This window comes from Neolamprologus brichardi, chromosome 22 (assembly GCF_056152115.1).
Source record: "Neolamprologus brichardi isolate AB-2024 chromosome 22, ASM5615211v1, whole genome shotgun sequence".
NCBI classification, from domain to species: domain Eukaryota; kingdom Metazoa; phylum Chordata; class Actinopteri; order Cichliformes; family Cichlidae; genus Neolamprologus; species Neolamprologus brichardi.
This window is the reverse complement of record NC_142124.1, coordinates 19567051-19583838: the sequence shown is the minus strand read 5'-3', so window position 1 is coordinate 19583838 and position 16788 is coordinate 19567051. Positions and strand designations below refer to the sequence as shown.

General features: G+C 43.9%; 1 protein-coding gene across 2 annotated transcripts; it reads left to right on the top strand.

Annotated features, from left to right (window-relative positions):
* The first annotated feature begins 12 nt into the window (after window positions 1-12).
* cspg5b (chondroitin sulfate proteoglycan 5b) lies at window positions 13-16537 on the top strand. Of its 2 annotated transcripts, none has more exons than XM_087835209.1 (6): window positions 13-731; window positions 6176-6956; window positions 8024-8212; window positions 8508-8670; window positions 12440-12604; window positions 15423-16537. In XM_087835209.1, exons 1-6 carry the CDS (start codon window positions 650-652, stop codon window positions 16032-16034), a joined length of 1992 nt encoding a protein of 663 aa, XP_087691335.1. In that variant the 5' UTR covers window positions 13-649; the 3' UTR covers window positions 16035-16537. The 2 variants fall into 2 exon arrangements, with proteins under 2 accessions (XP_087691335.1, XP_087691336.1); XM_087835210.1 differs by having other exon boundaries at window positions 8508-8586; window positions 15423-16536.
* Window positions 16538-16788: the final 251 nt, after the last annotated feature.

Sequence of the window (16788 nt, the reverse complement as noted above, 5' to 3'; positions counted from 1 at the left end):
GAGAGAGAGAGACTCTTGGACCTAAGCTCTCACACACATTAGCTGTGGCGTAAACTGGAGCATATTGACTTCCAGTGACAGCAGACGCTGTTTAAATCCCCCACTCACCCCCATTCTGCACAAGCGACAGCAAGCTGAGACTGGACACCGGGAGCATTTGCTCGAGTGATTGTCTGTGCGCGTGCGGCCTGGCACTCTGACACCGAGGCGCACTGTGCGCGCGCGTTCTTCGCCGGTGTAACCAAAAGCTGGGAAAAGGCGTATCAGTTCGACGACCCAGTCTCATTAGAATCTAGTCTGCAGACCCTTCGCTGGTCGCGCGCATTTTACTACTACAACTCCTCGCGGTGACGCTTCAGCTGTCGACGGAGTGGCACGCGCGCAAAAGCTGTGGAGAAGAGGGCACCCGCCCGGGACAATGGAACCGAACCCTAGCCGTTAAACAGTTGACACACACACGCACGCGCGCACACACACTGCAGCTGAGAGAGAGATCAGGCGTTTGGAAGGATAAAGGCGACATGGCGAAAACGGACAAGCTCTGAAGTTTGGAGGTTCTGCTGTGAGGATTATTGTACAGTCCACGGTCTGACCGGCGAAACGAGGACCAGAGTTTGCATCACTGTATCCAAGGGAATAAGCCCACGTTATGGCGCGCGCTGACAGCCGTTTGGGGACCTGGCAGGTGCTCCTGACCATCTCAATGGTCATCCTCCCTGTGTCTGCTCACGGTAAGTCCGCGGATCTACCGTGTCCCACCCTGTGCGTGCGTGTTGCCTGTAATTATTTCAGTAAGGAAGCACGCGCACGTGCGTGAATCCAAATCACACTTGCTTTGCCATAGATTAGAAAGAATGACAAATCCAATTGTCCGTGCATACGCCATGGAAATATAGATGCCATTTAAAATGTGGGCACTGTTGGCATTGTCCATTATGATTATTAAGCCTTTGCTTGGTAATTCTGTTTTGTGAGGACACATTTTTAATGCATTGATTAGTTTGGCCATTCGCCATTAGAAATGCCCATCTGTCCAAATTTTTATAGCACGAACAAAATTGGATTCTCAGTCCAACCAATCACTACATTCTGCAGATAAACCTTATATTTTCTGTCTCTCATCCTATTGGCTGCTATATGTAATGATCACTAGTGACACTTGAACCAGTGGCTGTGGGCAGGGTTCAGCCAGTATCAGGTTCATTAAGCGTGTGAAAGGCGGGGGGAGAACCTCCCCCTGCCTGTAATTATGTTAATTCAAAGATGTAAGATCTACTACTACATTTTTTTAAATGAAAAATAATGAGATGTCTGTGGACGATCACAGCGACAGACACATTTCACAGTTCAGCACTGCAGCTGCGACCCGCCGTGCCGGTGCGTTCCCCAGACAAAGGCGGGATTAGGTGCACCATGGCCGGGCTACAGGAGGCCCATTCATGGTGCTGAAAGGACTGAATTCCTCCAGACACTGAGGAGAAGGAGGGGTGGGGGGCGAGACGACTGGACAGGCCAACCCCGCTCCCCTCTCCTCCTTCTCGTTTACTGTCCATCCCCTGGGATTGTGGGAACACAAATCTGACACAGACGGTTCCTGCTCTGTGTGTCTGTCTGTGTATCTGTGTGGCATAGACACGCGCCCGCGTGCTCCCCCCCGAGTGGTGGAAATGTGAAAAATCCTGGAAATATAAAAAATGAGCGCTACTGCTGCCCAGCAACAGGGTGGGTTGTGCACGCAGAGGGTCGTTGGGGTTCACACGAGCACGCGCATCAGCTGTATTTCCCCCCCATGCAGCCTTGTCTCGCGCCCTCAGTGGGTAGCGAGGCGTTAACTCTATGTCATATTGACCGGTAAATATATGCCTGGCATCCTGTCTCCCATGTTTAAAGCCCGCAGACCACTTGCCAGGGGATATTTGTTTAATTAAGAGTACCAGGGGCCTACAGGGGATTCTTATTTCACTGGCTTCCTGGGGAGATGGAAATCTTTTAGATATTTTGCTTTTCACTAAACAGTAACCTGCTCATCACATAAAACGAAGAAACAAGGAAAGTGATTCACTACTGCTTTAGTATTCCTGCAGAGTCCCTTAACATGCAGCACCTGCTGTCATAACTTCATTTTCAGCTCAAATTTAATACGTTCTTTTACTCACGCAGAGAGGTTTGCTTCAGCAGACTAATGTTTTTATAATATACGGTTTTTTTTTCATTACTGGGTAATTTGACTTCGTTGGTTTTTATTTATTTAGTCTATAAAATGTTCACAAGTTCAGTGCTGCCTTTAGTCAAGGTATTTTTGTCTAACGGGGATGTGGTGGTGGTGAGTTACCATCATAAGATACAAAGTCACACCCCAAAAAATCTGTCACTTTTGCTTGATTTTAATAAATTATCAAATATAAACTGGAGATTATTCTTGCAGTCAGCTGATTGATTAATTGGCTAATCATTTTGAGCTCAAAGCTAGTCAATCCTCACACACACAAACACTCCTGCGGGAATAGATTTCTCTTGTTGGCCATGCCTGTAAAACAATGTGGACTGAATCCAGAACCCCATCGTTCCTCCATGTGACTATGTGTGTGCTTCTGTGTATCCAATGCATGATGTGAGGTCCATCTGCCCCGTAGCCCCAGAAAGCTCATGATATGTTAGAATACATCAGATCATCAGCATCTCCTTGATTTTCTTTCCTTTGCAGAGATGGGGAGGAGGAAAAAAAATCTTGAATGCCCACGGATCAATGGGCGGAGGCTGCAGCTTTTCATCATTAATGAATGTTTGATTGTAAAATAAATCAATAAGGCTCAAGTATTAATACATTCTTAAATTTGGATGTTGCAGTTTTGCTCAGTAGGTACCTTTACCTGACTGCTGACTGTGAAAATAATAGCTGTAGTCAGCATCTTTTAGGTTTATATTGGTGGTCAAAGGTGGTTACAATGTACTTGTATGCAGGGTTCCTTCCCACTGTGCCCTGATGGTAAGGCCGCTGGGAGTCTGCACTCCAACCAATCACAGTGACCTCAGGTAAAACTTGTTACCATGGTGACATGCTCTGTGTGATGCCAGAGGTTAAGAGCCGAGCGGCAGCTAAAGGCACAAATCGCACTGTTTCTAAGACTGCTAAGCAAGCGGGGCTCGTGCATTCAATTTGATCATCTTGCCCTTGTAATCTCTTCCTGTGCCCTTTTGCTCTTGTAATCTCCACAAAGACTGCCAGCTGCTAACAGGATACGCAGCATCCGCATCTCAACAGAGAACAAATCGGCAGACTGAACCTTTAAATGAAAGCAGAATTCATTGTAATCAGATTTAGCCGGTGGAGCCTGTCTCTCCTCCAAAGTGTGAGGCATTGCAATCCTTGCCACCTGAGTTTTCCCAGAGATGAAGCTGGCATAAAACGCAGAGTGACTGGCTGGCTGATTGATCGAAAAACAAGAGAGAGCACCAACACTAGATTCTCTGTTTCCACTGCAACTCCCTCGCTCCATTCCTCCTTTCAACCTGGCACCTCTTTACATCTCACCATGGCAACTGCACTGTGTGTGTGTGTGTGTATGTGTGTGTGAGGTGAATCTCATGGTTCCTCAGCCACCGCTAGTCTCCGTGACTCGAGGCACGTTCAGATGGTTTTTGTATTAGTCCTGAATGAAGTGCCAGACACTGAAAGCAGGGATCTCATTGGACACGTTGATCTCAGGGTGCTGGTGGGAGAGAAGCTGTCCAGCCCAGCCAAGTTTGGCCATTTGCAGATGTACGAGCCAGTGGAAAAGTGTGAAGAAGTGGCTTCTTAAAATGTAGTGAACTGTGGGAACACTGCAGCCAGTTCTTTCTTTCTTTCTTTCTTTCTTTCTTTCTTTAAAGGAAGAAATACTTTGAACCACATTAACTTTAGTAGTGTCCAACACATAAAAACTTTATATACAGGATCACCAGTCAGGAAAACCACTTAAAAAGTTTTTTTGCTTTGCATCCAGAAAAGTGTTTTTTTTTTTTTATTCTGTAAAAGTTATACTTCTACATCATTAATGCTGTTGCACAATCCTCTGATATGCTTTAATTCAGGATTTGTTTAGTGCTCTTTTATGTCTGTTTAAAACTTAAAAGATAAAGCTTTTAGTTTAACTCAGAACAAAAATGATAAACATCAGCTCACCTGTTGTGTTCCAGCTGCAGAAAAAATACACTTTCCATTACCTCCAGAGTTCATAAATGAACAAATTACGGTATCTCGTTTGTTTAATTGCAGTAAAACATATGTGTAAAAACGATATGTTGTGTTTTTTTTAAGTGCTCAAACAGTTCTTGGTCAGGTGTGTTTACTTCAGCAATCAGCAGCGCCTCCTTGTTATGTGCTAATTTGTAAATTTCACATTTGGGGAATTTTTGCCTTTGGATGTCAGGCTTGATTTCTCTCCCTGTGCCCAAATGAATGCCAAGCTGAGAATGTTACAATTTAGTATAAATAATGCTTTAAAAATGTTTCAGTTTAAACAGATATCCTTAAAATTTGGCCCAAGTGTCTTCAGTGTGGGAGGGGTATCATTTGAGTCCTGGCAAGAAAGAAAATCTAAATGTATGAACACAGCATCATATGCCAGACAGGGAGTAGCTGAGCTCACTCAGGCATGTGTGCTCCTCACCCAATCAAAAAGGGACATTTTTTCAGCCAATGGAAAAATAGCACCGTGCTGTTTCTAATTTCTTAGCAGGAGCCAGGGAATCACTTAGAAAGAAGAAGAAGTGCTGGGTAGCCTGCAACCCACCTCCCACACATCCTGTGCCCACCCCATAGTTTCACTGTGTTTTAGAAAGACAACTCTGAAGCGGACTCCACAGGAGTCACACACACAGTCATACTGCACTCTAAAAATCACTCCAACGTTTATGGAATAAAACAAATTCATCTTGTAATGTCTAAATTAATTTTTTGTGTAATAACCTTAGTCTAGTCAGACATCATGTACAAAACCCCCCCAACCCCAAACAGAATCTCACAGGCAGGAGGAGATCCCAGCAGCTGGCCTCTAATCTTCAAACTAAAAGCCTGCTTTCCTAACCTCTGAGCTATTACTACACCTACCTTCCTTTTTACCCACTTATTATTCCTAGATGCCCAAAAATAGGAGGCTGAAACTGATAGTATCCTGTTATTTCCTTATCTTGCTTAAATTATATGCAAGATGCAATATGATGGTCACGCTGGCATAAATCACAGAGACTCTGCGTTTTATAGCTGCACCATTTCACCAAGTGGAAATTTGTCAAGATATCAAGTGCATTTTTTTTTGCAGTGTTACCAAATTCTTTTGGAAATACGTGTCTCCGCTTGAATTTAAAAGAGAGTTCTGTGGGTTTTAATTATGCGTGGCTGCCGAGAATGAGCATGCAGTGATGGGCCAATTAGCAGTCTGCTGCCTGGTGGAAGGTTTTAAGACTTTTCTGGTGATATCTTCACCTTTCTGCCTATGAGTGTGCGTCTTTCTCTGTAGATTGCTAAAAGCAAGAGAAGTTTCCAGCCAGGCGGCTTCTAACCTACAACTCTAACCCCTAATCTAATCCTCACTAGAGCACATGACTCAGGCGCTAATCCTACATCACCATGCAGTCTTCAGCTCTTGTTGACATTTCTTTGACAAGTAATCAGTTGGCTTTTCAAAGGGAAAGTGGAGCCAAGTTTTAGTAACACTTTCACTCACACTGAATAGATTTTGTATTTTTTGGTTTATAATTGAATAATGTTTTAAAGCTCAGAGGAGTTAATAGTCAGGGAGATGGTGAATTCTCTTAGAAAACCAGGCTAATACAACTCTAAAGCACCTCTGCACAAGGCTGTGGTGGAGACTGCAGTGGATCTACCAAAGCCATTCACACTTTATCCTTGGGCCTCAGTCTTTATCATACAAAACTAGACTCAGCACCTTCGGACTGGTTAAATCTATATATAAAAACCTTTGTGTGTACTTTTTGTGAAGAGTAAGACCACAGCAAATAAAAGCCAAAGCAATTCAGTTTTCTGAATTGCTTTGGCTTGTCTTCTTTGTCTGCTGCCATGGCTTGGGTCTAGAGGCTACAGATTTTAATGGAAAGCATGAACTGCATGCTTCACAGTTTCCAGAGTTAAAAGTCAAAAGTTGAGCTCTTAATCCTTGTTGTGTGTGATTGACAGGGAGGCATTCAATTGGCAAACACCACCATCATCGCAACCATTCATCTGTCAACAAGGAGGCCTTGAACACCAGGATGGTGCTAAGTGATGACTCAGCAGAGAGAGACCATCTGATTGGAGCAGGCCTTGTGTTTGGTGCCAAACTCCCACTCAGCTCCACCAAACACCACCACTCACATAAGCGCGTCCACTTGGATTTTGTAGAGGAGGACCCACCTGTGGCGGAGGAGCTAACCGCAGGAGGTGCGGGTCCAGATCAGCCCGGGAACCCCTTATCCGATGACGTGATCACCGTGGAGTTTCACAGTCCTGCCCCCGACGTCGTGCCCTCCGATGCTGCTCTGGGATGGGCGAAAGCCCCCAAGCCCCAAAAGCAGAAGGCAGGCGACCCTACATCATGGACCCTTTCTGATTTTTACGACTATCTATCCCCCAATGATGACGACCCCTCGGCAGTCGATACAACCCCAGAACCCGAACCCTCCCCGTCACCTCCAGCAGAAATGGAGGATGAGAATCCGCTCCTAGCTGGTTCTCCTGCTGTTCCCGACAAGGTCAAGCCTAACGTGGACAGCAGGCCACCCTTACCAGCTCCTCCCACGTCAGGGCAAGACCAGGATGAGGGGCTAGGCTTAGGAGGTGCCATGGGGGAGGGTGGCTGCAGGCTGGGCTTTGTGCAGTCTGGGCCCGGGGTGTGTGTATCTCAGTGTGACGTCAAACCCAATTTCTGCTTCAATCAAGGGGTGTGCACCGTAGTGCCAGGAATGGGAGCCTTCTGCAGGTGAGAGCTATGCAAACACAGGATCATACAGTCTTCCTTTTTCCATCATGCATAGTAATTTAAAGGCAGGATGTGACTTTCTGGTGAGCAACTGGCATTTGTGCGTGCACATTATGTGCATGGCAGCAGGGGTGCCCGAGAGGGTCGTTGGGTGCTAAAATATTCCCCTTTTTAATTTGTCTTCTTGGGATAATTTCCAATATGCTTGTTCTCCCACACAATTGAAAATATGTAGCATGAACACTGGAAACACAGACACACACACACGCACAAACACGGAAACAGAAGGCTGGCCTGATGTGTCACAAGGGTTTGTCAAGATCACAGCAGGGTCCCCAAGAGATAATCTCAGTTTTGGGTTTTGGAGGCAGGGCGTAAAAGAGGGTGTGTGTGTTGTTAGGCTGATGGCAGCTGACAGAGACACACAGCATGCACAAATAGAAAGTACGAGAAAGATGACAATACACCGAGGTCACACAAACTCGCGCGCTCGCACACTGCTCATGCAAATGCACACGCATTCATTCACGCCTTGATGGCACCATCTGCCCTCTCCTGCAGCCTCTCTGTAAGCCTGGAGGCAAACTGTTGCTTATCTTATCATACCTGCTGAGTAATATGCACACACACACGCATATGGACACACACACTTACATATGCTCAAACAGCAGTGAAAAAGTTGTAAGTAGTTTGACAGAAAAAGATCAGGAATATGGAAAACACACAGACACACACACACACACACACACACACACACACACACACACACACACACACACACACACACACACACACACACACACACACACACACACACGTGTTCTGATCCTTTGATCTCATTAAGGGGCTAGGCTGCAGGCCAAATCCCTGCTTTGCTGGAAAGACCTCAGGACAGCATGTCAACAGCTCTGAGTACAAGTTTACACTTACACATTGTAGGCATAATTCTGGCACACAGGCACACACCTTCTTGGGCATTTGACTTTTTTATTTTGAGGATGGAAAGAAAGACAGAAAGTTAATAATAATAAATCAATATGGTCTCTTTATATTCCTTCTTAATCCAGGTGCAATGTGCAGGACTACGTGTGGAACAAAGGTGCGCGTTGCGACTGGGCCGTCACCGAGTTCCAGGTGCTGTGCGTGGTGGTGGGCGTGTCCTCCGTGGTCCTCCTGCTGCTTTTTATGATCATCGTATTCTTTGCCAAGAGGCTGCACCACCTCAAGAACGAGAACAAGCGCCTTCGCAAACGCAGGTGTGTGCGTATGACCGGGAAGTGAGAAAATATTTTTGAAAAGAGAGCTGTGACTCAGAGTTTGGTCGGTGCAAAGCGAGGTGACAACCTTATTACAAGCACATGGCAGTCAAAGCAGAGCAAATATGAAAGGAAGTCTATAAATTATTTGGTTTTCGCAGAAGTGACATGTGTTTTGTGCGAGCTGGTATATGTAGTGGAGAAAAAAATGCAGCTCTTAAAGATATGAATGCAAAAAACAACCATATTGCTCCAAATATTTACCACACAAATCTCTCTCTCTGCCATCCTGCAGTAAGTACCGCCCACAGAGCAGCGAGCCACAGACGGACGGCCTCTCAGTTTCCACAACAGCTGACGGCTCACAGCCAAACGTAAGGAAACTGTGTGACACCCCTCCGCCCGCTCCCCAAGCTCATACTCACAACCTGGCGTACTATGACAACATTATCTGTCAGGTATGCCCAGCTCTCCTCATGTTTGGTCCCGTCCCTTTCCCCCCTTTTTCTTAGTTTTTATTTCATTTTTCTATATATTTTCCCCCCTTCCCACCTCATTGTGTTCTCTCCTGTGTTGTCTCCCTGCCAGCTTCGCTTGATGATTCAGTCTACTGTATGTTTCTGCTGCACTGCCATCTGAAGTTTGCAGGCACACCAAAACGCACCATAATGTTGTCCTGTTACATCAAGACATAGATAAAAATGTAGCGTATGTCTGTGTTTAATGTTTTTTACCCTGACCCCTGATTCCCCTCAGAGGCCATCAACAGCCAGCTTTACCTGGGACTATAAACCCAGAAATTCTTATAATCAGCTCCAGGTAAGCACAAAGGAGATGCCCACATTACCTACATTAGTCTTCCTCCCTGGCTTTGCTTTAAAGTCCCCGACTGTGCAACTGCTAGAAACTTACAGTATTGTGCAAAAATCTCAAGTCACCCATTACTCCTTTATATTTTGTTTCAAGTAGCCAGACATTCCTATGTGTTTTAAAGTTTTCTTGAACAATAGTTCCTCAGGCTTTGTGAGGGTCATTCAGAGTTTTTCCATTTGGCTGCGTTTTCACCCATTTTCAGTCCAGTCCTTGGATCTGACCATTTTCAGAGGCATTCAAGTGTAAAAAAGAGACACCTGATTCAACACATAGACAATTAGCAAAGAACCAGTTTTAAATTGTATCTGTATGAGCACTTTGTTACTAGCAGCATGTCACAAAACCCATCATGTTGGATCAATTGCATTTTTTGGGGGGGTTCAAACCTTCATCAGTATGTACAGAGTAGGTCAGGAGAGAGGTACAACAATGTCTACAGCCATCTGTAAATCATGGTGGAGGCTCCGTCAGGGGTTGCATATTAATTTCAGCCAGTGGTGTTGGAATTGTTGTCAAAACTGATGAAATTCCAAACACAGAATTCATCATGCAAAACCATCTGGAAAGCATTAGATCGGCAACAGCTTCATTTTTTTTTACCATGACAATGACCACACTTCCAATGCAGTAAATGCCTGAAATAGACAAACACACAGTGAAGAACTATCAGTCATGGATTGGCCTCCCTAAATAACTCTCTTCCAAAGAAAAGCTTTGAATGTCCTTCAAGAAACCTAGAGAACTATTTCTGAAGATTACTTAAAGAAATTACAAGAAAGCATATAAGGCAAACTCCTTTTTTTGCCTTATATGCATGAATACTTGCACATTTTAATAAATCGCCACATCTATTTCTCATTATCTCAGCAAAATATCAAGAAAAGAGATGCGGCTCAAGACTTTTGCACAGTACTGTAAATCTTTTGCACTTTATACGCTGCAAGCTGTCACTTCCACGACCTCTTCCCGCACCTGATCTCGTATCAGCTGAATTCCATGTAGGTGTAATGATTAATCACCCCCTGCCAGGCGTCCTGCAGCCAGTTGTTCAGAGGTGATATGTACTCATCGCTGTGTGGAGAAACAGTGAGTTCATACATTTGCTGCCTCTCCTACCTGCGCCTCTGCAGCTTCCTGAGAAGCTCGCTGAGGAAATTGAGCCACCATTTTGTCTCAGCTGCTTGCTCTCCATGCAGCTCAAACAGCCATTTTGGGTCCCCCTGCAGCAGGTTTCCTCTTTTCTCCCCAGTACCCTTCCACAGGTTGTGCTTTCTGTAGCATGCAGTAATGCATTCATTTCTGTCCACAATTCTTTTGTCTGTGTGTGTGTGCGTGTGTGCGTGTGTGTTGTGGGGGTGTTGTGTTTGCAGGAAGATGTGTTTGTTCCCCTGTTTACATCCATCAATTGCCTGCTGGGTTACTAAGGCAATAGAGAAGGTTACTGATGCATGAGTAAATTCATACTTAAAATTCAGTGTGGATTCTTGTGAATAAAGACGGATATAATAGGAGAATAACTTAAACGGCATAGGGGGTGTAGGAGATCAACAGCAACAGCACAACTTTAAATTTTCGGAACCTGTTTTGATGTGAAAGGGCGTTCGGCGAATTGCGTACAACAGTAGCCAGTGAAACTGATCGATTGTGCCCTACTTACCGCCTGATGTGACTTTGACCTTCAGATGTTGGTGAAAAGCCAATCAATGGATAGCTTGAACAATTACGAGCCTGACACACGGACATGAAACACAATAGATTTGCATTCTTACAAAAACAAGTCTCTGGGACTGACTTCACATTTGATCTGCAGAAACTAAAATCCAAATCATGCACTGATTCTCAGTCCATTAGCGACACTTAGCTGAACTACCTGAAGTGATCAAATTAGGATTTTTTTTTTAATAAGCTGCTGCTCTGAGAGCGGTGCTGGCATTTCAGTGCAGTGATTATAGCTACTTTTCGGTATCTTCCGGATCCTCTAAATGTCAGGTCGGGGGTTAAAAAGCCCCTGCAGGTACATGTCCTGTATTGCAATTTTTTTTAAATGTCATAGGTCCAACAGGTTGTTTTTTTTTTATGCTGCGGTATGATTAGCTGATTAGATAAAGGCCTGGATGTGAAGGTCTGGTGGTGGTTTTTCCGTGACTTTCAAGAATGATTATCTCGAGCAAGCAACAGGGGAAGGGTTTTCTGGAAGGGTTTCTTGTGTGTTTTTTGTTTTAACCAGTTATAAATATCATCTTTAAGTTCAGTTAGGCCAGTTACTCTGCGATGTCTGTCTCTCCTAGTCTGGCAGTGTATTTCTGCCAGTTCAGATTAAGTTGTCTCTGCAAAATCGTAATGCACAGCGATGCGCCACTATATTAGATCTTTCCCCAACACACACTAAGCAGTTTTTCCCTGTTAAATGACTGCCTGAGCAAGTGATTGCACACTCTTGCAAACAACAGTACAGTAAAAGTTCAGTTCTGTAATTAAAGGTGCAATCTCACACAAAATAGACCCCCCTGAGGATGATTATTAGATCTCAAAATAACTTTACCTTCGCCAGGGGCAAAAGTGTACACATATCTATATTCCCAAGCAGTAAAAGATGCATATCTGCACAGCTAAGAGAGTAAAAAGAGTAATTTAAAAAGGAAATCTCACTATTATTATTTTACAAGAATTCTGTTTAGCTTGATTTACTGACCAAAATAGTTTTTTAAAAAATGTACTTGAGTGTGTTTGTGATTTTTCAACAAAATACTGTGCACTCAAAAAAATGTATTTACATAAGATGAGTATTTCACAAGCAAATGACTCAGATAAACTTAAACAGTTTCTTGGGAGCTACCTGAAAGAGTTGTGTGGAACCATTTGACATAACTTTTTTAAAAGCAAATCCTCCAAAATTGTTCAAATGTTTCACCAAATTCCCCCCAAAATAAAAAGAACTTGTAGATTTTTAAGGTTCCACTAATTACTTGATTATTTAAGTTAGAAAAAACACATTTACTACATTCTGGTAAGTCTCTCTGTGCATGTCTTGCATATCAGCAGCACACTGGTGTAAAGATTTCCTCTTACAGCAAAAAAAAGTCTGGTTTGGAAGTTTCCCGAGGCCTTTGTTCTCACCTTGCATGCTGGATTGTCCTCCCACAGTCCAAATACATGTGCGTAAGGTTAATTGGGGATTTTTAGGTGCCTGTAGGTGCAGATGTGAGATGGATAAAGCTTTGAGTTGTAAGTTGTAAGACTGGCACCATGGAAGTGTTGTTGTATTTCCCAGAATAGTTTTGTACCTCGTCATTAAAATTTCGTGTTTTCTCTGCATATGAAGCATCTGTGAAGCGTAACCAACTTTCTCTGCAGGATGAGCCGCAGAAGCAGGAGAACCAAGCCAAGTCCCCGCAGCCCAAGGAGGAGGGGTCTATGAACATCCTCAACTCTCACTCCCCGAAGCACGAGAACAACCGCCCGGCCTCCGCCGTCCACGACCACGGCCTCACTCCTAACAACACGGAGGAAAAAGCCGAGGTAAACATGCTCCAGAACAACCTGGTATAAAGCTTCACCTTCTGTTAAAGTGTGCACACACACTCACACACACACACAAAAACGACAAAGCGCCGAGGCTAACATCGTTTACACCATGCGAAGTGCATACTGTGCATTCCTAGCAGTCTGATGAGACCTAATGTAAAAAGTAAGCACAACATGAATTAAAGATACAACTTGAAAAGCACAATAGTCTTGTTTACAAGGCTACCATGCCAACACTGATCACATAGTGGTGCCGCCTCCTCCTTCCTTTCATATCCGCCCCTTATGCTGGACTAAAACCTCTGGCTTGGACCAACTATTGACTGACTTTCCTTTCTGCTGATGCCCTGCCTTGGTCTTTGGCCAATGAAATCCTTTGCTGTCTTTTCTCACATTTCCCCAGCCCCTCCTTCCCCTTACCTCTGCTTGCCCCGCCTTATTGTCGCTCTCTGCCCGCATGCATTGTTGTTATCAATGAAAAGTGTCTGAAAACATAATATTTGCAACAAAAAATAAAATAAAAAGAAGTACGTGGAAATTAAGTGGATCTGTATTTGCGAAATATTAATGTTTGCTAATAAGTGGATATGTCTAGATTACATGAGGTCAAAGTAACTGCTCGGAGTTGATATACTATATACAATAGATATATTACACACGCTGTGTCTTGATTTTCAGTGTGATTTATAATGCTTTAATGTACCTTGCTATTCTTTTGTACTTTTTTTGGTATACATGGAGGATTGCAGTTCACGGTTGTTGGAATAAATCTTTTTAATTTACCCAGCTTGTCCCCGTGTGTTGTTGTGAGCTTTCCTCCAGACTGTATCTCTCTGTCCAGCTCTTTCATTCTTTTTCTTTCTTTCTTTCTCTGCATGTCTGCCTATGATGAAGCTAACTACTGCTCAGCTGCTCTCCCGCTAATAATAACTGAATGCTCGGCTGACCCTGCTTTTGTGCTACAGTAGGCTCCTCACAGATTGCACCGTCCGCACACACAATGGTGACTGCCCATTCAGAACCATGGACAGCTCCCTCAAATGAATAGAAACCGCAATAAAAGGTTCAAATGAAACATGTTTTGTTCAATAAGAAGAAATTTAACGCAGGCTTTTTAACCAGACTGGCAAGGAAACAGGATTTCTGAGTTTTCTTTTTTTTATTATTTTTTTTATTTTTGATGTATCTGTACTTTCCATGTATTAAGAAGTACACATGTTCCTGTTTGAATACCCCCCAAATTCCAACCTTCACTCTGTACTTACACCGATGAGAATGTAATTCGCCATAGTTATTTTTTATTCATCTACACTAAACACCTCTTCTGACTGACAGCAGTGTTTTTAAGTATCATATACACTCACCTGACAGTTTTTTAGGTACACCTTGCTAGTGCCAGGTTGGAGCCCCCGCTTTAATTCTTCGTCGTATAGATTCAACGAGGTGCTGAAACATTTCTCAGAGATTTTGGTCCATATTGAAATGACAGCATCCCTAAGGTGCTCTGTTGTATTCAGATCTGGTGACTGTGGCAACTATTTGAGAACTCATGTCATGTTCAAGAAACCAGTTAGAGATGATTGAGCTTTGTGACATGGTGTGTTACACTTCAGGATAACGAGGATGGACATGGTCAGCAACCAAAAGTAAATGTCCCACACTGTTACAGCACCACCACCAGCCTCAGCTATTGATCCAAGACAGGATAGAGTCATGCTTTCATGTTGATTACACAAAATTTTGACCCTCTAATCTGAATGTCGCAGCAGAAAGACTCATCAGACCAGACAACGCTGTTCTAATCTTCTGTTGTCCAATAATGGTGAGCTCTTGGGAATTGTAGCTTCAGTATCTGTTCTTAGGTGACAGGAGTGGCACCCAGTGTGGTCTTCTGCTGACCCACCTGCTTCAAGCTTTAACATAAAGTGCTGTGCATTCAGAGATAATTGGTGGTTATTTGAATTACTTTTATCTTCATGTAAGTTCAAAGCGGTCTCGCAATTCTCCTCCAACATCCGAGAACATCAACAAGGATGGTTGTATGTGAAAATCCCAGCAAATCATCAGTTTGTAAAAGAGTCAGACCAGTTCATCTGCCACCAACAATCAATGCCACATTCAAAGTCACTTCAACTTCTGTTCATCCCCATTCTGATGCTCTGTTTGAAACTCAGCACACCTTGTCTTCATGCATAAATGCACTGAGCTGCAGTGTACCTGTATAAAGTGGCCAGTGAGTATATATGTCATCATTATGAAAAATAATATTGATATTCAAACAGTTTAAACTAAATTCTCAACATTTATAGCCACTTAGTCCCAAATTTTATTACAGTTTAACTGGCTATAATCATTCTATTTCTATTATGTGTCTAATGGAAATTATTACCTAACTGTGCAGTTTCCCTTAACTCCATGAAGCTCAAAGCGTCTCTCAGCTCGCTGCTTAGCTAGCTAGTCTGTAACTCTTTGGAGCTACTGCCTCTTACACCCTTCTTCAGCAAACAGACACTGATCTTATTCAGGAGTTATCGGGAACAAGAACCACAGGAATTTGAGAGTGAATATTAATTGAATGTTGCTCTGTAGTTGCCAGACATGTAAATCTGGCAACTGATGAGAAATGATGAGAAATACATTTGGTATTTCTCATCATTTCCCCCCAAAAGCTAATTACACCAGAAGCTAAAAATCAATACTGTAGCTTTCAGCTATCCCAGGGCCCCAGTGTCACCCCTGTGCTTGTCAATGTAATTTGATTTCATGTTTTGCATTGTTGCAATCTTCTCCACTTACCATATTTCAACATCAGGATGGAGTGACTATTGGCCTGGAAGTGCTTCTCCCCAAAGAGGCCAAGCTTCACCCAGAGAACAACCCGCCCCTTGAGTATGATGTCTTCCTCTACAAGGTTGCCAACAATGGAGACTCTGCCTCTCCCAGCCAAGGCCTCACCTCTCACTCATCCAGTTCTTACCCCACCACTCATCCCATTCCCAGATCACCCAATACACCTAAGACATCCAAGGTGCCTAAGTCACCCAAATCCCCCAAACAGACCAAGGAACCGCTGAGAGGGAGGCACTCTTCACCTGGCCGGCACCGCTCACTCGGTCGCCATCCATCACCAAGTCGCCACTCAGCTCCCGGGTGTTATTCTTCCCCTATCTGCCGTATGTCTTCCCACCACTCTCCCTCTCATTTCCGGTGCATGCCCACCTGCTCTCCCACTCCCCCTCAGCTACGCAGGCCCAGAGGTCGGTCTCAGGAACCGGAAGCTGAGACCTCAGAGACTGGGCGAGAGTACTATGGAGGACACATCCGCCCATTCCCATCATCACCACATCTTACCCAGCCTCCTCCATCACCATCCAGGGGGAAGTACTGCCCGGTCAGTACCCGATCCCTGCCACCACTCTCCTGACCAGGCCTTTGCTCAGTCCAGCCCTTTAAACGCACAAACATCTGTCATGATCTACTCTGTCCAGTGATCTGTGTCCATCGTGTCTCTAACTTTTTTTTAATTAGCTATTTATAGTTCTTTCATCCACCTGTCCATTTTTGCCCCCTGTTTCCCCACTTTTATACCCTTAGGATAAGGAAGGCACCTAAACCTGTTCTAGGAAGCGAAATAACTGGGACAACCCTGCACAGACCACATTCACTGAAATTGAAACATGGATGGACCAAAAAAACACCAATAAATCACTGCATGGTTGCTGCAGCTGCATATTCACACCTCTCTGTAAAAAAAAAAAGCCCAACATCTCAAGGCTCAGGTTTCTGCTCACAGAATAAACTCTTATATGTGAACAACACTATCTTAGCATGGTGCCAACATCAGCGACAGCTGACGATATTGTCAATAAAAGGTTTCATAGCCTTAGTGTTATCAGCGGTTTATACAAATCTTTTGCTATTCGATGTGTATTTTTTCATGTTTTCATAGGTGTTTTGAGTGTCTTTTTCAGTGTTTCTAATCCTTAATAAATAGGATACAACAAATCGTGCAGTACTGTTTTCTGAAGATGGAGAAACTTTCTGTGTGGTGGCTGTTCATGAAATATGAGGGACTCTGCTGCCCCCTTGTGGACAATGCAAGCATTGCAACGAATGGTCTTTGGGAGTGGTTAGATAGATCCTTATACTGTGAGACACTGCCACGTTTTACATAAACA

Excerpts from the sequence above, each read along its gene's own strand:
- cspg5b (XM_087835209.1), top strand. The coding sequence starts at position 650 with ATGGCGCGCGCTGACAGCCGTTTGGGGACCTGGCAGGTGCTCCTGACC. Across the intron at positions 6,957-8,023 it reads GGAATGGGAGCCTTCTGCAG|GTGCAATGTGCAGGACTACG; the intron begins GTGAGAGCTATG and ends TTCTTAATCCAG. Across the intron at positions 8,213-8,507 it reads AAGCGCCTTCGCAAACGCAG|TAAGTACCGCCCACAGAGCA; the intron begins GTGTGTGCGTAT and ends GCCATCCTGCAG.